We start from the raw sequence: 25,192 nt of genomic DNA on the forward strand, positions 1-25,192 counted from the left end.
ATGAATTTTAATTTTGGTGGAGAGTGAAAATTGGGCGAATATGCTACACTACAGTTGCGTTGTCTTGTGCGTCTGTAAATATTTTTAATTTTTTGTTGTCTTATTGTAATACCACACCGTGCTGAAAAATACTAATTCGAAAGGCTTCTATTACAAAAACCATTAATCCAGAGATGACAAGTGAAAAATACTACTTCAGTATTATAGTAAAATGTAGTGAAATAGTTAACTTTAACATTAAATATTAATTATACTATAATTTACTACAGTTAATTTACTATAGGCTAGTTTATACTAAAGAATACTATACATTCACAAAGGGTAATAGTTTATATAATTATATACTACAGTCGGGTATAGTACAATTACGGTAATCTACTATAAATACCAAAGTATACTACAATATTTTTATGTAGGATCAGCTTGTTACCAATAATAACACTTTTATAATAGCATATTTCTTCATGTAATGTGTTTCTAGTAAGATTTAATGGTTTTATCATCAGATAACATAGCACCAATAAAACTCAACACATTACCCACAGAAACCATTATTATTGCCATTAAAACCATTCAATCATTCGAATTACTGTTATGGTTTTTATTGTTTTTATTTAAGTAAAGGGCAATAAGGCCATGTTTCACTATAGTATACACAAACTACAGGTGTTGATGTGAACTTCCCAACAGTAATCTGACCTAATCCTTTTAGTGTTTGTCTTAATCTACAGTGTTGTTTTGGAGTAGTGTGTCTCTCTTGGACAGTAGTGTATGAGATATAACACTTGGAGCAATGAATCTCCTTCTGTATGCTGAACTTACTCTGTGTTTGGTTTTGGTTGTATGTGCACAAGGTCCAGCATGCCCATCTTTATGCACATGTGCCTTCCATGGTCGCAGCAATAACAAGGAACTTAGGTACGGTGAAGTTTTTTGTAATTTGATCAAGTCTTTGCTTCTTGTTTTTTAAAAACAGGATTAATCTAAACCTTAATCTAAACTGCCTCATAGAAACTTGTATAAAGTAGTCACCAAAAAAATCACCTTTGTTTTTGCTATTCATTTGTGTTTTACTGTCTTCCTAGAACAGTACTTTGTAAGAATCCAGCCTTGACTGGTATTCCAGTAGATTTGCCAAGTGATACGGTCAAGTTTCGTCTGGAAAGAACCTCTGTCTCAAGGATATTCAGAGGCGCTTTCTCTTCTCTGCCAGAACTCCTTTATTTGTGGCTTACGTATAACTCCATCACTGTTGTACATCCAAGGAGCTTTACGAACCTGTCTTTCCTTCACGAGTTACGATTGGATGGGAACCTTCTGTCCAGCTTTCCCTGGGAGGGACTTAGGGATGTGCCTCGCCTCCGGACCCTTGGACTGCACAATAACCGCCTGGCACGGATCCCACCCCTGGCTGCGCGTTACCTAGGCAATATCACTTATCTGGACCTCTCAAGCAACAGGCTGAGCACGCTACCTAATGACCTGTTTGCACTCTGGCCATTGATCACGCTCAGTGAGACAACTCAACCCCAACGCTCTGTGGTTTTAGGTGAAACATAAAGAGCAGACACACTAGAGGTTTATAATTAGGCTACAGCGGGGAAAATAAGTATTTGACACATCAGCATTTTTATCAGTAAGGGGATTTCTAAGTGGGCTATTGAGATAAAATTTCCACCAGATGTAGCAATCAAGCCAAATATTGAATTTATACAAAGAAATCAGAACATTTAAGTATACAAGTTGAGTCATAATAAATAAAGTGAAATGACACAGGGAATAAGTATGGAACACATGAAGAGAACAAGATGCAAAATGGCATAGAAAGCCAGGAGATCACCTGAAATCTGTCAATATTGAGAGAGAAACCCTGCCCCCTATCAGTACTAATTGATATCAGCTGCTTTAGTCCTAATTGTTGTCCTAAAGGCTTCTCATTACCCAGGAGGCACACAGGAAAGACTCCATGATGGGTAAAAGCAAAGAACTCTCTCAAGATCTTCGTAATCTTATCGTTGAAAAGCATTTTGATGGGACTAGTTATAGGCGCATTTCCAGAATGCTGAATGCTCCTGTAAGCACTGTGGGGGCCATTATGGAAAGAGCATCACTTCACCATAAACCGGCCACGATCAGGTACTCCACGTAAGTAACCTGTCCGAGGGGTCCAAAGAATAATCAGGAGAGTTCTCCAAGAGCCAAGAACCACTCGAGCAGAACTTCAGGAAGACCTTGCATCAGCAGGTACTGTTGTTTCAAAGAAAACTATAAGCAATGCACTGAACCGCCATGGCATCCAAGACTCCATTGCTGAACAAAAAGCATGATGAGGCTCGGTTAAAGTTTGCGACAGAGCATTTGGAGAAGCCTGTGGATTATTGGGAGATTATAGGATGGTCAGATGAAAGCAAAATTAAACTTTTTGGCAGTCATTCTACACACCATGTTTGGAGAAGAAATGGCACTGCCCACCACCCCAAGAACACCATACCAACAGTTACGTTTGGGGATGGAAGCATCATGGTTTGGGGATGCTTTTCAGCAAGGGGTACTGGCAGACTTCATATTATTGAAGGCAGGATGAATGGAGAAATGACCCAGGACATTCTGGATAAAAATCAGCTGCCATCTACCAGAAAGCTGAAAAAGAAAACACAAGGCCAAGGAAATATTGAAGTGGTTTCAAAGAAAGAAAATCAAGTTGCTTGAATGACCCAGTCAATCACCTGACCTAAATCCCATAGAAAATCTATAGAGAGAACTGAAGATCCAAGTTCATAAAAGAGCACAAGAAACCTCCAAGATTTAAAGACCATTTGTGTGGAAGGATGGGCCAAAATCAATCCTGAGCAATGCAAGACGACTGGTCTCTCCATAAAAGAGGCGTCTAGAAGCTGTAATCAACAACAAAGGCTTTTCTACAAAGTATTAAATAAAGTGTGCTCAATACCTATTCCCTGTGTCATTTCACTTTATTTATTATGACTCAACTTGTATACTTAAATGTTCTGATTTCTTTGTATGAATTCAATATTTGGCTTGATGACTACATCAGGTGGAAATTTTGTGTCAATGGCCACTTAGAAATCCCCTTACTGATAAAAATGCTGATGTGTCAAAAACTTATTTTCCCCGCTGTGTATGTGACCCTACCTGTGAAAGGTTAAAGTCTCATTATCACACATCCATAAGAACTAATTGTTCCAAACATACACACAGATACACACACATGCCCACTACGAAGGTAATTGAAACCAAATGAAGTCATTAATGTCTTAGTAATTAAATATTTACCTAATCTGACACTGCTGATATCTAAGTGGGATCTAAGGAGTCTTCTGTCATTAGATGGCTCACTGCATTTAGTCTCTAGTGGAAACCAATGCACCAGACTCCAATTAGTTCTGCCATGCGGGAGAGTGTAGATAACGTAACCAGGCACATCTTTGAGGACTCAATTCTGTCAACACCAACTCCATCCCATACCTTTTCCCACAGGTCTACAGGATAACCCCTGGGTGTGTGATTGCAGACTCGCCTCCTTGCTTGATATTAGCAAGGCACCAGAATCCTCTATGGTGCTGTTGGATCGCTTCCTGACCTGTAGCGGTCCGCCAGTCCTCGCTGGAGTTTCCTTTCAGAACGTGGAGCTCTCTCGTTGCCGTCGGCCATACGTGGTGACCTCCGGCACAAAGATCACAGCTCTGCTTGGCAGCAACATTCTGCTTCGCTGTGATGCTATAGGACACCCCACTCCCACACTTGTGTGGTTCAAATCTGCCAGACCGAACCTTTATAATACAGGTATCCTGTTTTATATACTTATGTGGTGTATTTTTATACACACAGTTACTGGGTTTATACTTTCATTTTGACACAACACTGTCTTGTTTTATTTTAAGGTTGCTGTGAACAGATACAAAGCAGAGGAACTGAGAATCTGCCCAGAAAACTCTCCGGCTGTAAGTTGCCATTAGAACTTTGTCACATGAAAATTCATTGACTTTGTGTACCTTGTGCAAAAACGTTGTGTCTAAATATTACAAAAGCACACACACGATGGATTGAACTTTATAACCTAAGAAACCCTAGTCACACCTAAGCCTGTCTCTGCCCGCAGATGTACAAGACTCGTCTCAAGTGGGAATTCGCTGGTCGGCTGTCAGTCTTAATGGAATTTCCTATAAAGATGCAGGAGAGTATCGATGCAGAGCACAAAACATGGCAGGGATATCAGAGGCCATTGTCAGTCTGAACGTGGTTGGGATGATGGCTGAAAATACAGACCTACAGCAAACGGCTGCAAAATTGGATTATTCACAAAAGAAACCCAAAACAAAATCTAAAGTAGGATCTTTGGTATCTCGAAACATAACACGACCACTCTTAGCCTCTAAGAAAGTGATAAACATTCCTAAAGAGATGTAAATGGACAGAATCTACCACAAAGTCACTTTTAATGATCTGATACACAAAAGATCATTCACATCTACATCAAGTATAAGGATCATATTTTGTTACTTCAGGTGTTTTCCTTATGGGTGACTCACAAGTTTTCAATAACACTCAGTCGTGACCAACAGATGGCAGCTTTGAGCCAATAACATTTACTGAAAATTATTTTGGTGAACAGTAATTACCGTATAGCTTACAGGCAATATAACTGTCTTTCATATACAATCAACACATCTATAATAAGGTTAAAAGTATGTGGACAGCTCCTGCTAATTGACAGTTTATTTGAACTACAACCACTAATACTGTAGGTACACTGAGATGAAAGATTCATTCAATTTACTCATTTTTGAGGTAAGTGGTTGCAATCAATTTATTTAAGCTACATTTAAACAAATGTTTTTTGTTTAAATGTAGCTTAGGTGGGTTGATTGTGACCACTTACCTTAAAAAATTGATTGAATCATTTTTTTTCCAGTGTATAGGCCACCAAGGATATTAGCAATATAGTTAGCCATTCAGTAGACACACACATATGCTTTTTACCATGTGTGACCCTGCCTGTAAAAAAACAGGCAAAAGTTTCATATCTAATTATTTTGTAGTCAAATAACAGAGTTATTAAATTCATTGTTGGATTACTTTTTATAAGACTGTAACTGTTTCCAGCCTGTAATAGATCATAGAGACTCCCAGATAAGGAATTCACCTCTTTATTGTTTTGTACTCACCACTTATTGCAAACTGATGATGAGTGATTTATAGCATGTCAGTGATAACAGATTAACCAGATTCTCATCTGTTTATATCACAGCCCTGCAATAAGGATTTACGATAAGAACTGATTAAAGTTTCATTCCTGTATGTGTTTAAAGGGATAGTTCACCCAAAATGAAATTCGGTCATTATTTACTCTCTCTCGTGTTGTTACAAACCTGAATAAAAGTTTAGTTAATGCATTAGCTAACATGAACTAACAATAAACAATACTTAGAGTACAGAATGTATTAATCTTAATTCATGTTAATTTCAGCATTTCTAAAATCAAGCATTGTGACTGTTAACATTAATTAATGCACCATGACATAACATGAACTAACTGAGATAACTGAGACAACTGTATTGGCATGAATTAACCTTAAAAAAGATTTATTCATGTTAAAAAAACTATATTGTTCATTGTTTTTCCATGTTAGTTAAAGGTACAGTGTGTACATTTTAGTGGCATCTAGTGGTGAGGTTGCAAATCGCAACCAACAACTCAGTTCACAGCTCACCTTCGTTTTTGAAATGCATAGAGAAGCTACGGTAGCGCCACAGGACAAACATATCACCGTTGAAGATAACTTAGTAAAAAAGTTTGTCCATTAAGAGCTTCTGTAAAAAACATGGCGGCACAAAATGGCGACTTCCATGTAAGGGGACCCTCTGTGTATGTAGATAAAAACGTCTCATTCTAAGGTAATAAAAACATAACGGTTCATTATGAAATGTCTTTATACACCCCTGATAATATAGTTTTGTATATTATTTTGCATTTCTGTCAAGAGATCCTTCTAAGAATTGCACGCAGCGCCTTTAATGCATTGAACTAATATAAGCTTATGTAAAGTGTTACCGATTTCTTTGTTCTGATGGATGCAGGTGGGGATGTTTTGAGGAAGGTTTGTAAGCAAATTGATCAGAAGCCCTATTGACTTCCATAGTATTTATTTTTCCTACTATGGAAGTCAATGGGGCTTCTGATCAGTTCCTCAAAATATCTTCCATTGTGTTCATCAGAACAAAGAAATCTATACAGGTTTGTAACAACATGAGAGTAAGAAAAAGATGACAGAATTTTAATTTTTGGGTGAACTATTCCTTTAACAAAAATTGCATGAATGTTTTACTACAGTAATTCACTCTTAGTGGCATTAAACACTAAAAGGACAAAACTGATTCTTTTGCTTAGTTTTTTCTACGGAAATATCCCTTAAACTCACATTTGCTTGTCATCCCACTAAGTGTAACATGTGGCTCAAATTTCTAAAACATTAGATATGTTTATGTTTTAAATGTTGAATTGAAGTGGTTTCAAATAAGACATGCAGTACGTTGTTTTTACTTGATCTTGATTGATTATGGCCCGATAATTTTGGACAGAAAATTCTGAAAAACGCACACATGATTTTTTTTGTCCGGTAAACAGATTATTACGGAGCCCCTAAAGGGCCATGGAGCAAAAATAAAATAAAGTTTAGTTTTGCGTGCGCACATGAAACTATCGCATGCGCACGTGAAACTATCGCGTTTAGTTTCGCGTGCCCACGTGAAACTTTTGCGCGCGCACATGAAACTATCACGTGCGTACATGAAAGTGAAAGTTTCACATGTGCACAAGAAAGTTTTTACGTGTGCATGCGAAACTAAACTTTATTTAAAGAGCACCTATTATGAGATACACGTTTTTAAACATCCTTTTGTGTGTAAGTGTGTATTAGTACATGCTAACGATATTCAAAAAGTACATACCTCAAAGAAAACGATGACGCGAGTTATCGTCTCTAACGTTCGAGGACTACAAAAAACACTCGGATTGTAGGCAACAGTTTACTTCCTGGGATTGGTGACGTAGATAAGACCAACATTATCATAGTTCAGCCCTCTCTGCTTGTCTTGGGTACGCCCTCAAAGACGGGGGTGGAGAGCGCTGAGTCAGAAGAGAGCTAAAATGGCGGAGGTTGGGAGTCCCTGCTTTGACCCTGTTTGCAAACTCTTGTTTCATTGTTTAAGCGATTAAATCTCTCGAGTAGACGCTGTCTCTTTAGATGCAAGGGCAAAATAGCACTTTATGGACTAACACAGAGGACATCATGTTTAATACGGTTCCGGAAAAATCCAGTCAGAAGTTGTTCACGGAGTTTTCACAATAACTGCTTCTCATGAACCAAAGCTGCGCGACGTCTCCTCCTGAAAGTTGGATTACCGTGCACTTCTGGATCACAGGCTGTAAGTATTCATGTTTATTATTTGCCTTTACTGTAAGTTACGTTACCTGTAACCGGAGCTTAACATTATGTGCTTGTAGAGCTCAGATATATATCTATGTGTAGAGCTAAGCTTGCAAGCTAATTGTTTTGTGTTGTAATAATGTATTTCATAAACAACGTACCATATTTACACACGTGTGTGTTGAATTATGCAGACTATCGTTTTTATCGATGTTTATTTAGACGTGTTTACAAACTTGCTAAGCTGTTCCAGCTAAACTGTTACCGGTAAAGTTTGTTCTCATGATCAAACTCAAGAAACTCGAAGTACAGATGATTTGTTTAACGTTATATGTATTTTACTGTTGTTTTTACTTAAAGCTTTCTTAGATTTTGAAACGAAGTAAACACGTAATGTGTGTTGCTAATGTTGGGCCATGTAACATGTAATACATTAACGTTTTAATGAATAGTCTAACGATTTATAATCGTTGTACTCTATTGTTATAATATGTCTTTTTGACTGAATACATGTTTGTTTTATTTGTCTATATCCTAGATTCGCAGCTGGACACATCCTTCTACACTGTATGCAAACATGCAACATCATTACACACAGTACAAGGCATATGAGGAGCAAAGGTGTGTAACACATATGATGTATTTAGCTAGTGAAACCACTACCAGTCTTAAATGTATAACTGATGATGACAAAGTTTTTTTCTCTGCATAATCATAGGAACCCAGGCAGTAGCATCGTTTCACAATGTTTCAATCACCATCATCAGTGGATGCCTTTGCCGTCCGTAGCCTGAGATTTCAGATTTGCAGCAAAAAATGTGACTTTCCCATTTATTGGAATGCTGTGCAGGTATTTAGGTATTTTAGTAACTGTGTTAAATAAATAAAGTAAAGTAGTATTTACTTTTAGAATAAATGAATTGCATATTTATATTTTTACAGGTTGTACCTTGCAGCCATCCATTACAATGTCACCAAGCCATAACAAAAGCAGGAGAGGGAAAGTACAAGGCTATGTTCCCAAAACACACAAGTGACATACTGTAAGCAGTAATGTTTTATTTCAAATACATTCATAATTAAAAACTTAATGTATGAAGCAGGGAAATAAATTATCAAAACAAAAGATTTATTGACTGCAATATTTGTACAGTTATGTGGATGATGTGATCAGGCTTGTGTTTGATGAGGTATTTGAAGATAAGCTGAAGGAAACCCCGATTCCAATGGACCTGGCATCACAGTTTGAGAGACCTTCAAAGGAGGATGTGATTGCATGCCATCTTCAGTGCAGGGGTCGTCGGAAGCCAACATTCCGATCAGGAAGCTCCAAGCATATCTGGAGAACAACACACGACAGGATGATAACCCTAAAGTGTTGTCTTAGATAGCACCAGCTGACAAAGCTTTGATATGCCATTTATCTGAATAGATAGCTGTAAGAAGTGAATTGAACAATTTTTTGAAAGAAGAGCACAATATGGTTACTAAAGTATGTTTATTTGTATATTGTTTAACAGTTAAATATATATTTGTAATAAATAAACTTTTGACTGACTACTATATTTTCTTTAAAGTTACATCTTTTGTTCTTTTGGGTACTTTGTTACTATAATAATACTTTAGTGTTATTGGTTTAAAAATGTAATAAAACTTACTCTAGTCCTGCGCCTCAAAGGCTTATAGTCGGTACAATAAATGTTCTGTGTGTAGGGATTTAGACAATTTGTGCAAAACCTGGATGATGAATCACGCAGGTAAGAGGCCCTGGAACCTGTTGCATTCTCCTTAAAACCTAATAAGTAAAAACATAGCACAGTAAAATAGTATGTAAGCAGTATTTTATAATGAAGTTTACTATAGTAAAATAATGTAGAAATTACCAAGTGAAATCGTTTTATAATCATTTCAACAAATACTTTCTATGTGCTACATTTGGTGTTTCCATATAGTTTGCACAGTAATAGAGTATGTAAACAGTCTTTTATAATACATTTTACTATAGTAAAATAATGTAGAAATTACCAAGTGAAATCGTTTTATAATCATTTCAACAAATACTTTCTATGTGCTACATTTGGTGTTTCCATATAGTTTGCACAGTAATAGAGTATGTAAACAGTCTTTTATAATACATTTTACTATAGTAAAATAATGTAGAAATTACCAAGTGAAATCGTTTTATAATCATTTCAACAAATACTTTCTATGTGCTACATTTGGTGTTTCCATATAGTTTGCACAGTAATAGAGTATGTAAACAGTCTTTTATAATACATTTTACTATAGTAAAATAATGTAGAAATTACCAAGTGAAATCGTTTTATAATCATTTCAACAAATACTTTCTATGTGCTACATTTGGTGTTTTTATATAGTTTGCACAGTAATAGAGTATGTAAACAGTCTTTTATAATACATTTTACTATAGTAAAATAATGTAGAAATTACCAAGTGAAATCGTTTTATAATCATTTCAACAAATACTTTCTATGTGCTACATTTGGTGTTTCCATATAGTTATGTAGTACGTTATAATTACCTTTTGGATGTCTTTGCAACACATTTTCGTCTTCGTTTAGCATTCTGGCAGAGCTAAGGACACCTAAAAAAGTTAAATCCAATCGCATTCATTGACGGAGATCGTTTATATCGTAACGGCCTTCTGAACTCTCTGGATCGAGCTCGAAGTGGTAAGGCAGTACAGACACCATCGTTTATAGAGAAATATAACGCTTGTTTACGTTGCCTCTGAGGCTGTGACTCTCTCAGTCAGAACCGGTGTGTCAACCCACACGTAGTCAGGGGCGTAACCTTTCAAACACACGACGAACCCAGCTGACCAATAACAGTTGAGTAGTCATCTGACCAATCCGATTACACTAGACATTTTGGGAGGCGGAGACAGGAACTAAACCGAGCGTTTTTCAGACAGTGGGAAATCGGTGAGGTATGTAAGCAATTTATAAGACTCACAATGCATTAGTTCAAGTTTTAATAACATGTATGTACTATGGGATACTGCATTTACGTGCTAACGTGCCAATTTATTAGCATAATTGGTGCTCTTTAATTTATTTAAAAAAAAAATCTGCACATGAAGGTTTCGAGTGAGCACATGAAAGTTTCACATGTACAGTATGGACATCATCTGTTATTTAGTCACATTCTTGTAACATTCCCCATTCACTCCCATAAGACCCCTCCTCTTCTCAGAACAGCCCAGTACATTTAAACAAATCTCCCCCCACTTTTCACTCTCTCTTTCTCTCGATCACGCTCTTACATGAATGTTTATGATCCTTTGACTGCTGATTAGCATATTTTGATTTATGTTTAACTGAAAGACGACACACGTTCAGCCCCTGTCCCCTACGTATCCATGCTATCAGGCTGAGATTCAGTTTGCTTGAGGTGTGGACATGGTGTGCACATATTGACAGCATCGTGGCTGTGGCTTCATTGGGATCTAAGTCATTTTTTGGAGTGTGGTGAAACAAAACTCCTGCTTTAACCTCTTTGCCTCCCACAGGCTGCCCTGCATGAGTGTTTGTGGAGATCCAGACACAGCTGTTTTATCTCTTTGGACGCAAAAGGAGGCGTAAGAGCAGTGTGTGTGTTTGTATTTGTGTCTATGTCTAAGTTCAGAGAGAGAAAATTCTGACATTCATTGTGTTTACATTTGACCGCTCACCATGGAAAGCCTGGATTTCGAAAAGAAGGAAAAACGTTACTTTATCCGTGGTAAACATGCCGCTATCATCTGTGCAGTTGTCGTTGTAACAGGTGTTGCCGTGGGTCTTGGGGTTGGTTTAAGCCAGAAGACCTCGTCATCGGAAGATGAAACCAAACCAACACCATCACCAGTACCAACACCAACACCATCACCCACGTCCTCACCTGATGAGCGGGGTCCCTGCAAACCATCCAGCAACACAAACGGTGGCTGGAACAATTTCCGCCTTCCTGACCACATCATACCTTTCCATTATGATTTGCACCTGGAGCCTGACCTGAACACAGACACCTACACTGGGAGCGTGTCCATCCACCTCAACCTGACGCAACCCAGCTCGCACCTGTGGCTCCACATCCGGGAGACGTTTGTCACTGTGGTACCCACTTTGGAGCATAAAGGGTCATCTGGCTTGACATCGGTGGGAGTGAAGGAATGCTTTGAGTTTAAGCCGCAAGAGTATGTGGTGGTGGAGGCGTCCGAGCAGCTGAAAGTCACTGGATCAGATGAAAGCTACATACTAACTCTCCAATTTCAAGGCTGGCTTAATGGATCTCTGGTGGGTTTCTACAGGACCACTTATATGGAGAATGAAGTTCTCAAGTAAGCATCACTTTGTGTTTATGTTGCAGAACTTTCATTTTGGGAAGCAGTAAATTAGCATATAATCATGAAAATTAAGCTGGTACTTGATGCAATTGATGAATTATTTTGGGCTATATGGCCCTATAAAGAACCTAAAAAAACGTTCTATTTCCTTATTACTACAAAACCTTTATTACTACAAGGATTTCTTTATGGAACCGTTTGGCCAAAAATGGGTCGTCTTTGGCATCGTGAAGCATCTTATCTCAGGTGTACACTCTTTGATCATTTTATATTCCGGCTATCTTGTAGACCGATACTAATACTACTGTAATACTGATATAACAGTAATACATTTCTTATCAAAAGGTCCAACTTTGGATGACTTGGCCTCGTTGCAAAGAAATTGTCCGATGTGACCCAGGTTGTCTTCCTGAACTCTTAGTGACATGTCATGGTGGTCAGAATTAAAAATATTTATGTTATTTTATCATATAAATGGAAAAAAGTCCTGATATTACTGCTTGACCTTACAATATTACAGCATGTCTCAAAGAATACAAACCAGCTACAGTTCATTTAGACTTTTATCAAAATTGCATCTTGGTGCCACTGATGTCATAAAGTAAGTAAATAGGGAACAGATGAGGTTAGATCCAAATTTTGGAGGGACCTATGGTCCACATATTTAAGAATCAATCTCTGAGGGGAAAAATGGTGCATAGTCCCGCTGAAATTATGATGTGAAGTATTTTACAGTGTCAAGATTTATAAATCATTTTACAATGTGCTGTTTATCTTCATTGCTTGTGTATTGCCAAGCTGTTTCCTTTTATTTCTCTTGGTACAAGTGATTTTTATGGAGCATATTCAAATACTAATAACTTCAATACTTATAACCTTCCAAAATGTTGAATTTTGTTGGCCTGGGACTTTAGCTATTGTTTTGTACATAATTACAACTATCCACTGGAATGATACAGACCATTCTTAAATGTAAAAAGATGTCATATTATAATAACAACTACAAGAGATCAATATCTACTAAGATATACTTTAAAAAATGCTTGGTTATTTGGTCAAAAGGGGGCAAACCCAACCATTGGGTTAAATGTTTACATTTGACCCAACAATGAGTTAAAATAAACCAGCAAACAAACCAGCAAAATTAAATTACAACCCAACGGGTGATGAAAATAACCCAGCATTTTATTGAGGTATAATAAAACAACAGGTTGAGTTTTATTATTCCCTCTCTGATTTTTTTTACAGGAAAATTGCTGCTACAGACCATGAACCCACGGACGCTCGTAAATCTTTTCCCTGTTTTGATGAGCCTAACAAAAAGGCCACCTACACAATCTCTATCACCCATGACAGCGCATATAAAGCTCTGTCCAACATGCCTGTTGAGGTACATTTACTCTTAAAAGCAGTTTGTTGAAGGTAGAGCTTAATTTTTTTCATTCCTGCAATAATTTTATGGGCAATTTCAAATGTCAACCTTTTTATGGAAAGTAAAGTTTTACAAAGTTTTTAACCATACTAATATATGAAATGTCAATATTTGGTGGTTTAGTTAATTATCCATGCAAAGTGTAACGTTGGTGAGGTAGGCAGGCAAAGGCAACAGACCCAAATGCAGCTTTTATTAATAACACAAAATCGTGAAACAAGGTAATCCTGGACAGAACGCAAAAACCAAACCATTACATCCAACACGTTACATTAACAAAGACTGACAAAGGACAACTAAAACACTAGGCTATTTATACACAAAGTGAAACGAGGTAATAAGAAACACCTTGGGAACAATCAGACAAGGACCAATGAACAAAAGAACCAATGATCCAGTCCATAATGTTGTTGCTCCCCCTCATAAATAGCAGGGGGCTTTTTTCGTCTACTGCGTAATATCACCACGCCTGATGCAGCCATGTTACAGCAGCAAAGTCCTTTATTATTACGCCAGAATGAGATTATAGTTAATAGAAAAATCGCAACTTTTAATTTTCAGTTGATCTTAGTACACAATGTAACTACAGAAGAGTCAAGTTTTAAATAGGGTTAGAAAAATATCAAAACTGTTTGGTTATTTTTTTGCATAATGCTAATGGTCCAATCAGATTCAATGGATTATGCTAAGCTATGCTAAAAGTGGCACCGCCAGACCCGGCGACCGGCCGAACAGACTCCAAAACAATAAAAATCAATGTTCATGTCAATAATTAGTGTTTAACTCTAGAGGAGCTGGAAAATGAGCATATATTTTTTTTAGAGTGGAGTGTCCCTTTGAATCCAATTGAGAATCTGTGAAGGGAGCTAAAGATCAGGGTGATGCAAGGAGACTCTCCAACCTGAAAGAGTTGGAGCTCATCACTAAAGATGAATGGGCAAAAATACCAGTGGAGATGTGCAACAAGCTGGTCAGCAATTATAGGAAGCATTTGATTGCTGTAATAGCCAGTAAAGGCTTTTCTATTGATTATTGAGAATGGTATGAATAATTTTGGACATGCCACTATTTGTTCAAATGTAAATAAAAGATGAGTAAAAAAAATTCCACAACGATGCCTCTTGTACATCGTCCCATTATCTTTTGGGAGAAGCCTGTGTCATTTCTGGTCAAAAAAACTTGCTGGTTGAATAAAAATATGTTTTAAGTCAGAATTTGTCAGGGGTACTGCAAATGTCACATCTATAATGCTGGACTTGCTCTTATGTATTGGAGTGTGTATGGTGGCCCTGTCTTTCTCCATTTATATCCCTCTTCTGGGAAAACTCAATTGACAGATATGTTAACTCCAATTTATATGGCTCTCTCTTTTACAGAAAACTGAAATATTGTCAGATCAAAAGACCAAAACCTCCTTTAAAAAATCAGTAAAGATGAGCACCTACTTAGTATGTTTTGCAGTGCACCAGTTCGACTTCGTAGAGCGGATGTCAAAGAGAAACATACCAGTAAGTATTTTCTTTAAAATGTATCATTCTAGTGAAATTATAATCCAGGAGTACAGAAAAAATTCCTGACTGTCTGCTCACTGAAACCTCTAAGTTGAATCTCTCTTCCTCTCCTGACAGTTGCGGATCTACGCTCAACCTTTACAGCTACACACAGCTAATTATGCTGCTGATGTCACCAAGATCATATTTGACTACTTTGAGGAATATTTTGATATGCAATATTCCATAGAGAAACTAGGTAAATCTGCATATCTCATGAAAATGACTTGATTTTCATTTCTGTCCATGCATTTATTATTGTGGCAAAAGACTGTAATATATTCTGTCTCTGTTGCAGATAAGATAGCAATCCCAGATTTCGGGACAGGTGCAATGGAGAACTGGGGTTTGGTCACCTACAGAGAAACCAATCTGCTGTTTGATGAGAAAGAGTCCTCGTCAATCAACAGACAGCGCGTGGCCAGTGTCATTGCACATGAGCTCGTTCACCAGGTTACTGATTCACTAATGCAGTCATGCCATATGTTTCATACTATATTATTATCATTGCTAAATATTATTACTTGGTTGCAAAGTAAATATGGTTTTATAGCATTTAAAAGGCAAGGAGATGAAGGGGTTGTATGGTATAGTGGTTACAAATGATGGCTGGCAACCAAAACATTGCAGGTTCAAATCTCACAACTGGCAGTCCAGCAGGTTCCATTGTGCCTTTGGACAAAGTTAAGTCTGCTGTTTGACATTTGAATTAATGCATCTGCTAAAAACTGTATCTGCAGCTTTGATGTCATTTATAGCAAACAGTGCTGTAGAAAGCAAAGCACACTACAGTATCCAAAACACTACACAGAGTGAGAATTGTCAAGTATATGTATAATCAGTCACACGTCAGAAAAGACCTTGGTGGAACATCATGTCCTGAGTATGCATCTTATTTTGATTTAAAAGCAGTTTATTATACACATTTACAGAACAGAAAGAATATTGATATGATACCATAAAGTTTACTATCACACAGTTACATATTACACTCCACACATCCAACAAAGTGATGTTCTGTTGGGATAATGATGGCAGTCACACTGATAAGATAATTTTTTATGAGCAGATCCAAGGTCTAGTCTAATCCAGTTATTGGGTGACTGAGGGCCAAAAGAGTTATGATATAAAATCATGAGTGAACTTGAGACATCTGTTACAGGGTGTTTAAAGGTGCAGTGTGTAAATTTTAGCGGCATCTAGTGGTGAGGTTGCGAATTGCAACCAACAGCTTAGTCCATTGCTCACCCCTCGCTTTTGAAACACAAAGAGAAGCTACGGTAGCCGACACACATGTCATCGTCGGAGACAACTTAGTAAAAAAATTGTCCGTTAAGGGCTTCTGTAGAAAAATGGTGGCACAAAATGGCGACTTCCATGTAAGGGGACCCTTGGTGTATGTAGATAAAAAGGTCTCATTCTAAGGTAATAAACACATAACAGTTCATTATGAAAGGTCTTTATACACCCCTGATAATATAGTTTTGTATATTATTTTGCATTTCTGTCAAGAGATCCTTCTAAAAATTACACACTGCACCTTTAAAATCTTGATGTTATTAGAAAATGTTTACCAAAGAAGACTTGCAAGTAAAATGCATGCATAACAAAAGCATGAATGTGGCTGATTAATAATAAATTCTTTTTGGTCTTAAGTTTGAAATGTGTTTTGACTTACCTCCAGTGGTTTGGAAATATTGTGACCATGGACTGGTGGGATGACCTGTGGCTGAATGAAGGCTTTGCTAGTTTCTTTGAATATGTTGGTGTGGAAAAAGCTGAACCTGACTGGGGCATGCGTGAGCACAGATAGATATGACTACAATACAATACATCACGTATCATTCAAATATGTTGCCAAATAAAGCAGTCAGTTCTGGAAGTAAAAATTAAATGTATAAAGCAAATAATTTTTTAACAATCACTTTTATCACTGGTATATGGGTCAATGACAACAAGACATGCCTATTTTTGTGCTTGGGGCATTATGTACTATAAAACTAAAATGATACATTTATGACATTTGTCACTTTATTCTATAAAACCTATTTAGTTTAAATACTTTTTTAGTATATTTAACAATAAATACTAATTTTCGCTTTGGGATATCTAAATTTGTAAAATGTCAGGTGGGGCAACTGTCCATACCAATTAGCATTTTAAGATAACTCTTATCAATGGTGTTTAAATTATAACAAATTCAAAATAAGATACTTTGCAGTATTTTATGTTTGAATTCTTTCCTATAAACAAATTTAATGAATATCAGTAATTGTTGGGATGTTAGGATAATTGAAAAACTTTTGTCCAACAATTTGAATGTTCTCAATTGTTATTTAAACTAAAAATTTTAACTAAAAATTATTAGACGTTATCAAGTATAAACAGTAAACATGATCACATCACATCATCAAGTGAACCCCAGGTGGTCTTTAATGCTGAATGAAAAGTTTGGAGATGAAAAATAGCTACTTTAATTTAGGGGTAGGCTGGTACACTTTTTGTGTCAGGTGGTACAACCAATGTAAAACTATAAAAAATCTATTTTATCAAAAAGATTTTAATTGTATTTATAAACTATGAATTTGATATCGCAGGCAAAAGCTTATACAGTTCCCGCATCAAAATAAAAGTCTGTTAAATGTAAATTTATTGCACAGGTCAGGTGGTGCGACCAGAAAGTAAAATGGCGCAACTGCTATGAATGCCCCTAAGAAATAAAAAAAATGAAGCTAAATCATTTTAATAACATAATAATCTACTGCAAACTAAGGTTGTCTATAATTGATTTAAATGTTTGTTCTTAAATTTAGTTTTCAAATGTTAGTTTCATGGTAAAGTTGTTATACACTTTCAAACTATTTTCAAAATTATAATTTAAAATGCCTCTGTCAACTTACTAAACAATCAGCATGACACAGGGAGTGCATTAAAACTTATCTGGCAAATAGACAACGATTGGTTGTACCACCTGACATTTTTTGGAATAGGGCTATCCAAAACATTGTGAATAAAATAATTTAAATGTATTGAAATGTTGTTCGATATACAAAACATTTTAAGCACATTGTTCCTGACTCAAAAATATGCATTACATCCATATTAAAATTTTTTGAGGAGTGTCATTGACCCTTATCCTACCCTTAAAAAATGGCTGGTTATTAGTAGAGAACTGCACTCTGTTGGCATTATCTCTTTAAAACAAGCATCCTTAACTTATTTTTCTTTCTGCATTCAGCGTGACATCATGCTTACCGGTGATGTATTTCCTGTCATGGTCGATGACGCCCTCCTTTCCTCCCATCCTATTATTGTGGATGTGTCCAGTCCGGCTGAGATCACATCAGTGTTTGATGGTATCTCGTATAGCAAGGTATGATACCAATGGTGACTGCTGCTCTATCGACCAGCTCTCTTCAAAGTGAATTGTTTGAGTCCTGCTCTCGCTGTGTGTTATAGGGCGCATCTATTTTAAGAATGCTGGAGGACTTGCTAGGCCGTGACAAGTTCAGGGATGGATGTCGTGTAAGGCAGCACTTCTCTCTTTGTGCACACATTACTGACCCTGCCTGTGAAACCCAAAATAAAAAAATACTTGATGTGAAAAATCGTCTAATTGAAAAAAGTCATTATTTAGGCATTACTTATTGAAGCTTTTTTTATTGATCCAAATTGATTCGCTTTTTACAGTGTGGTGCTTCTTATTATAAGATTATGAGACTTTAGCCTGAATTTCACAATCAGGGTCACATTTTCATACTGTTGCATTTATTTCACATCCTAAATAAGACCACTTTTTTCCACCACAGACATACTTGAAAACGTACACCTTCCAGAATGCAAAGACTGCAGACTTCTGGAAAGCCTTGGCTGATGTAAATGGCTTTCATTAATCATGGCATGCCATGTTAATGCCCAGTTTTACAAAATGTTGAAGTTCAAAATTGTGCAAAAGTGAAGCTTTATTGTCCCCATTACTGTGTACTTCAGGAGAGTGGCTTACCTGTAGCAGACATTATGGACACGTGGACAAAGCAGATGGGATATCCTGTGCTAAGCTTGACCACCACAGACACTAATGCTAAACTCACCCAAACCAGGTTTCTCCTGGACCCCAATGCTGACCCAACCCAGCCCACCAATCCCCTGGGGTGAGCCTATCTTTCAATTTCCGAATTTATCTCAGTATTTTTCCTTTGACTGTTCTCTCTGTTTTTCATTTTGACACTGATTGGTTCACTTATCTCACTTTGATGTTTTGACTCTTGTCCCACAGCTACAAATGGACTATACCTGTCAAATGGCAGTCAATAAACTCCAACCAGAAGTCCATCATATTTGACAAAGGACAGACAGGTAAACAAGATCACATGCTCAGATGTTTTAACTCGAGATGTTCCTCTGTGTAATTTGCCTCATTGCTGTCATTGATCAGAGATGGTCATTTCTGACTACTCACCTACCAATGATGGTCTCATCAAAGTCAACAAAGACCACATGGGCTTTTACCGAGTAAATCACATCGACAGTATGTGGAGTGCTATTAGTCAGCAGCTTCTCGCAAATCATCTGGTATTGTGTTATTTTAATGATTTTCTGTAGAATAACTCAATATTAGATATTTGTTGGTATAAAATATAACTAACCTGCAAATTTTTGTTTTAGGTGTATAATGCAACTGACAGAAGCAGCTACGTTGATGATGTGTTTGCATTTGCACGGTGAGTGTGGACAACAATGGATGGATGATTTTATCCAAAAGATCTTATTGTTATAAGATTATTATATAAATATCCACCTTCCATTGGAATTAAATTCAAGAGCTTGGCATTGCTTTTTGAGGAAAGCATTAAACAGTAGTGCTGCCTCACGATTAGTCACGACTAATCGTTTGCAGAATAAAAAAATTGTTTACATAATATATGTGTGTGTACTGTGTATAATAATTATGTATATACAGTATAAATACACACACATACATGTATAATTTTAAGAAATAAATATATGTATATAATATTTATATTTATATAGAATATAAATTATATATATGTATTATATATATATATATATATATATATATATATATATATATATATATATAAACATGTATATACACATGGAAATGTTTCTTAATGTGTGTGTGTATTTATACATAATTATTATGCACAGTACACCCACATATATTATGTAAACAAAAACTTTTATTCTGCAAATTATTAGTCGCGGCTAATCGTGAGGCAGCACTATTAAAAAGCAATAACATTTATTCAAACAAATTTAAACTGTTTATGCATAGTACATTTTTCTAAGGTTGTTGTAAAAAGAAAATATGATATCAAGCTTATATCGTTGCCTTTTGTTGGCATTAACAGGGCAGATATCGTCGATTATGGAAATGCTTTCAACCTAACAATGTATTTGGTTAATGAAACCGAGTACATTGTGTGGGATCGAGTGTCTGCTTCAATCTCATATGTGGCGAACATGCTGGCTGATGATACTGAGCTGTACCCTACATTTCAGGTACGATCCAAGAGCATGACTATGTTAAAGGTCACCTAATATGGCAATTTTTCAAAATGAAATATTAGTCTCAGGTGTCCTTCGAATGTGCCTGTGAAATTTCAAGTCCAAATACTCTATAATTTATTATACTGTGTTGAAAAGGCCTATTTTTGGGTGTGTAGGAAAAGTGCTGTTTTGTGTGTGTGTGTGTGTCTCTTTAAATGCAAATGAGCTGCTGCTGTGACTTTTCTTTCGAGGGGCGCACATTTAAAATATATTGCTCTTCATGTCAAAATATGTGTTTATTGCGTCACTCAGAAGACACAAACTTAACACTAAACTTTGATTACACATGAGATTAAGTGAGTATCTGGGAATCGTGAGTGGCTCTTTTATCATAAGCCCTTTAAACTCGTCTGCAGCAGACACTTATTTTGACATGACACGTGATGCACACAAGTTTACATGACGCGCGAACACACATTTTGGCATGATGAGCCACACATGACATATTAAATACATGTTGTGATTGTGCGCCCTCACTGGTTATCTGTACCGAAAACATACACAGTTTTTAATTAAAAAAAATCACTGTACTTCGTTGTTCATAATGAACGTGTGGTAATGAATTATGAAAGGAACATTTGAAATAGAAATTATGACCTAACTTGGCCTGGGTAAAGTGATGTCAGTTTGCTCAAAAAACACTCACAGCCAGTCCCATGAGACTGTTGAGTTTTTACTGGACTAAAAACGAAATTGGCATATTTTTATCATTACATGGTGGTTGTGAACACACACCCTTTTTTTCAAACAACATATAAGAGCGAATTAAGGATCCATTTCATATCTCTGTTCAGAAACTCTTCCGAAACCACGTGCTGAAGATATCCAAAACTCTTGGGTGGGAAGATGTGGGGCCCGAAACACAGAGGTAAGAGATATTTGGCAGAACTAGTGAATAAAAGCAAATGAAAAATATTTCTGTTAACGTAACAGATACCTCAGCTAGATAACAAATTCAAAGGTGCACTGTGTAGATTTTAGCAAGAAACACACAATAATGTCCAGCGAAGGCTATGTCCTCCTGAAGACAATAGTGACGTCCAAACCAATGAGAGGTCACGAAAAGCAAATGCCAGCTGAGGAAAGGTATCTAGTGCAGGTGTATTCATGTGTTAGGTAAGGGGTGGTCCCTTATATAGCTTTGAGCGCATGCGTCTCTCTAAGCCAGACTTGGTGCAATTGGATGCTTCTGCAGAGGTCAGGTACGGATGCCCTTCCCATAGGTGGATCTCGAACACGAGATGATGAAAGAGAACTGAAAGATGTGTTTGTCCCCACAGGCTGCTGAGAGAGACGGTGCTAGGCATTGCATGTCAGATGGAGGATGAGGATGCTCTTAATCAAGCATTTGATATTTTCCAAAAATGGATTGATGGAACATTAAGGTAATTCACACTGACTCACAGGACATCCACTGTTACGCTTATGTGAGTCTATGTACTGATGTATTAATCTGTGATTGGCGGAGCAGCAGTGTGGCTGTAAACTTGCGGTTGCTGGTGTATCGGTATGGAATGAAGAAATCGGGATCAGCAGCCCACTGGGAGACCATGCTTCAGAAGTATCTCGACGCAACTCTCGCACAGGAGAAAGACAAGCTGCTATATGGCCTGGCTTCAGTGGAAGATATCAGTCTGCTTTATAGGTAATATAACAGACAGTGCTTTGTTTAATAACATACTGAATGAAATACTAATGGTGCAATGCTCCAATGTCCACCATTGGAAATGGTAAACAATTAAATTTTTTTGCTTGAATACACAATTTTTTTGCCAGAAGTCATTTTGTTCTGAAAATTGTGTTACGTTTTAATTTTGTACCTATTTCCTGTATTTTCTGTTGTATATTTTAATAAAGAAAGACATGAAAAATAAGAATGGTCATTTAAACTTTGCTAAAACAATAAAGCTGGTGGTGACTTTTGCACAATATTGTGTATAACAAATATTTTATGATGCTCTCTTAATTGTAAATTGCTTTGGATTGAAGGATCTGCTAAATGAGTAAATGTAAATGTATGTTTATTGTGAATATGTTTTTACACAGGTTACTTGAGGCCACTAAAGATGAAAGCATTGTGAAGAGTCAAGATGTTTTTACTGTAGTGCAATATGTGTCCCGAAACAAATATGGCAAAACAATGGCCTGGGACTGGGTCACGCTAAACTGGGATTACTTAGTGAATAGGTCAGTTGATTCATAAACAATTAGTTATCCATCATTTCTGTCTGAATATGCTAATATGATGTCATGTCTCTTTTAGATTCACTATCAATGACAGGAACTTGGGCCGCCTGCCTGCCAGAATTACAAGCACGTACAACACAGAGCTGCAGCTGTGGCAGGTAAAGGATTAATAACTTCCCAGCAGGCATTTCAACAAGGACAAGGTTGAATCAACGTTGAATTACCTTTTGATTTTGCAACTTTTTTCAACGTTGAACAACAACTGACATTATTTCAATCAAATTTCAACGTTGATTTTTAAGCATTTTATTAACCTTTTGCAACCGTTAATCATTCACCGTTGTTTTAACGTTGAACAAACAACTGACCTTATTTCAACCAAATTTCAACGTTGAAGGTCGGTCATATGCCTGCTGGGTTGTGTCAGTTAACAGACCAGATTAATCAATTACAGAGTTGGCTACATTATTTACTGTGTAAAAGTGTTCAGATATAAAACATACATCACTAAACTCCAGTGTTATGATCTCATCATGTTAAATGTTAGTGGTATCCAGTTATAATCTTGAAAATATGATTTTGCATTCTTGGTTTCTTACATTTTCTGAATATGCAGAATTTGATTATATAAACAGCTTGCTCATACAAGTTAATCTCTTTTAGATGGAGCACTTTTTTGAACGGTACCCAAATGCAGGAGCAGGTGAGATGTCCAGGAAACAAGCTGTAGAGACTGTGAAAAACAACATTGAATGGAGGAAACGAAACCTGGAGGAGATACAGCGCTGGCTGGTGAATAATGTGTAATAGTGCTGTACAGAAGATTGTGATTTTACCACAAGCCATTACATCACACACATTTGTTCACAGTGTTTAGTTAAATTAATTCAATGAATTGCTCAGGGCAGCTTGAACATGAATCTGTAGCTAAGAGCTTTAAATTAAAATACTCTTATGAAACAACAGTTAAATGAATACAGTACATTTTATCTTTGGAACCAGGCATTACAAAAAATCTGTAGACACTGTATATTGTTTCTTTATTTAGTTATTAATTCTTTGTAAAAGGTGTAAATGTGAAAGATGTTATAAAGGATGCTTAAATCCCCAGTGCTGTGTTCTGAGGCTCATTTCGTGAGATAGTTAAAGGTGCAGTGTGTGGATTTTGGCGGCGTCTAGTGATGATGTTGCGGGTTGCAGCTAATGGCTCGGTTCGCTGATCACCCCTCGCTTTTGGGACGCGTGGGGAGGCTACGGTGGCCGCCGCCGGACGGGCATGTCATCGTCGGAGACTACTTGGTAAAAAAGAGTTTGTCCGTTAAGGGATCTGTAGAAACATGATGGCACAAAATGGCGACTTCTGTGTAAGTGTGTAATTTTTAGAAGGATCTCTTGACAGAAATGCAAAATAATATACAAAACTATATTATCAGGGGTGTATAAAGACCTTTCATAATGAACCGTTATGTGTTTATTAACTTAGAATGAGACCTTTTTATCTACATACACCGAGGGTCCCCTTACATGGAAGTCGCCATTTTGTGCCGCCATTTTTCTACAGAGGCCCTTAACTGACAATTTTTTTTTCTAAGTTGTCTCCGACGATGACATGTTTGTCCGGTGGTGGCTACCATAGCTTATGTGTTTCAAAAGCGAGGGGTGAGCAGTGAATTAAGCCGTTGTTTGCAATTCGCAACCTCACCACCAGATACCACTAAAATGTACACACTGCACCTTTAAGGACATCTATAAACTAGTTTGCTTCAAAATATTAACAAATTTCATATTTAAAAAATATAAGCATTCAAAACTCACACTTGTGTCAAACCACCTACTTCCATAATATATAGTAGGCGGAAAGCAGTAGACGAGGTGAGTAGTATGTCCGAATTCATAGTATTTAAAAAACAACCGGCAAAAGTATACCTGGATGACCTTCTACTTCCGGCAAGAACCCAAAGTGTTCATTCAATGGACACTTTACTATCCTGTGAGCCCCTGAGGAGGAGTTAACCAATGAAGAAGAAGGGGGGCGTTGTTTTATTCAAAAATTTCAGTAACGCAGCTCTATTCAAATGCAAACACATATATAAAACAGTTGTCCCTTGTGGTTAAATTGCACTAGTTTAATGTCATTCCAGTTAATGACTAACTTGTTGTTATGAAGACGTATGTCATGTGATGTATCAACATGGCGGATGTTGTACATCCAAATTCATTCTATCCATATTCATACTGTTTTAATGGTCGATGAGTACTTTATCTAATTCAGTACCTACTGTCACAGTATAGATGGTTTCATCGCATGCACGTGATACACGTCTGGATAAGAACTTTACTTCCGGTTTCGTTTTTTTAATGGTCTGACTAGTTGCTAAACTGATCTCTTGAACAAATGCCTCGTCGAAAATAACAAATGTTTTGGTTTCCTAGGTAATCTATGTGTTGTTTTTTTTTTTTGCTTGTTATATCAATAAACTACGTTTAAAGTACTTTGTTGTTATTTATTATTAGCGGAGTTTACCGGAAGTTACGTGCGGACCGCGACAGACGCTTGTTTATGTTCTTACTGCTGAAACCGTCTATACGATTTCGGCCACAGGGATAGACTCTCACCTCTGCCAAACCATCATTCTGCACTCGTCAGATTTTTCTGACC

General features: G+C 36.9%; 2 protein-coding genes and 2 long non-coding RNA genes across 6 annotated transcripts; 3 read left to right on the plus strand and 1 right to left on the minus strand.

Annotated features, from left to right (window-relative positions):
• The first annotated feature begins 419 nt into the window (after nucleotides 1–419).
• lrit3b (leucine-rich repeat, immunoglobulin-like and transmembrane domains 3b) lies at nucleotides 420–6,168 on the plus strand. Of its 2 annotated transcripts, none has more exons than XM_055169626.2 (5): nucleotides 420–918; nucleotides 1,086–1,549; nucleotides 3,499–3,804; nucleotides 3,903–3,962; nucleotides 4,121–6,168. In XM_055169626.2, exons 1-5 carry the CDS (start codon nucleotides 794–796, stop codon nucleotides 4,426–4,428), a joined length of 1,263 nt encoding a protein of 420 aa, XP_055025601.2. In that variant the 5' UTR covers nucleotides 420–793; the 3' UTR covers nucleotides 4,429–6,168. The 2 variants fall into 2 exon arrangements, with proteins under 2 accessions (XP_055025601.2, XP_055025602.2); XM_055169627.2 differs by having other exon boundaries at nucleotides 789–918; nucleotides 1,091–1,549.
• Nucleotides 6,169–7,118: 950 nt separating this feature from the next.
• LOC129453320 (uncharacterized) lies at nucleotides 7,119–9,013 on the plus strand. 2 transcript variants are annotated; one of them, XR_012372135.1, is made up of 5 exons: nucleotides 7,119–7,446; nucleotides 7,987–8,069; nucleotides 8,167–8,298; nucleotides 8,391–8,491; nucleotides 8,602–9,013. It is a non-coding gene; the product is annotated as an uncharacterized lncRNA (long non-coding RNA). The 2 variants fall into 2 exon arrangements; XR_012372134.1 differs by having other exon boundaries at nucleotides 8,391–9,013.
• LOC141368797 (uncharacterized) lies at nucleotides 8,488–10,528 on the minus strand. Its single transcript, XR_012372136.1, has 3 exons — nucleotides 9,991–10,528; nucleotides 9,107–9,243; nucleotides 8,488–8,787 (listed from the first exon to the last, which is right to left on the minus strand). It is a non-coding gene; the product is annotated as an uncharacterized lncRNA (long non-coding RNA).
• Nucleotides 10,529–10,723: 195 nt separating this feature from the next.
• On the plus strand, nucleotides 10,724–23,643 carry enpep (glutamyl aminopeptidase). The gene is made up of 20 exons (XM_073873117.1): nucleotides 10,724–11,787; nucleotides 13,042–13,183; nucleotides 14,602–14,733; nucleotides 14,854–14,974; nucleotides 15,074–15,228; nucleotides 16,460–16,572; nucleotides 18,013–18,148; nucleotides 18,235–18,300; nucleotides 18,585–18,650; nucleotides 18,766–18,926; nucleotides 19,052–19,131; nucleotides 19,211–19,347; nucleotides 19,441–19,496; nucleotides 20,148–20,298; nucleotides 21,141–21,214; nucleotides 21,627–21,731; nucleotides 21,818–21,991; nucleotides 22,393–22,533; nucleotides 22,610–22,691; nucleotides 23,197–23,643. The coding sequence occupies exons 1-20, from the start codon at nucleotides 11,144–11,146 to the stop codon at nucleotides 23,338–23,340; spliced, it is 2,880 nt and encodes a 959-aa protein (XP_073729218.1). The 5' UTR covers nucleotides 10,724–11,143; the 3' UTR covers nucleotides 23,341–23,643.
• The last annotated feature ends 1,549 nt before the right edge of the window (nucleotides 23,644–25,192 follow it).

The sequence above is a fragment of the Misgurnus anguillicaudatus genome, chromosome 11, assembly GCF_027580225.2.
Source record: "Misgurnus anguillicaudatus chromosome 11, ASM2758022v2, whole genome shotgun sequence".
Lineage (NCBI taxonomy): Eukaryota > Metazoa > Chordata > Actinopteri > Cypriniformes > Cobitidae > Misgurnus > Misgurnus anguillicaudatus.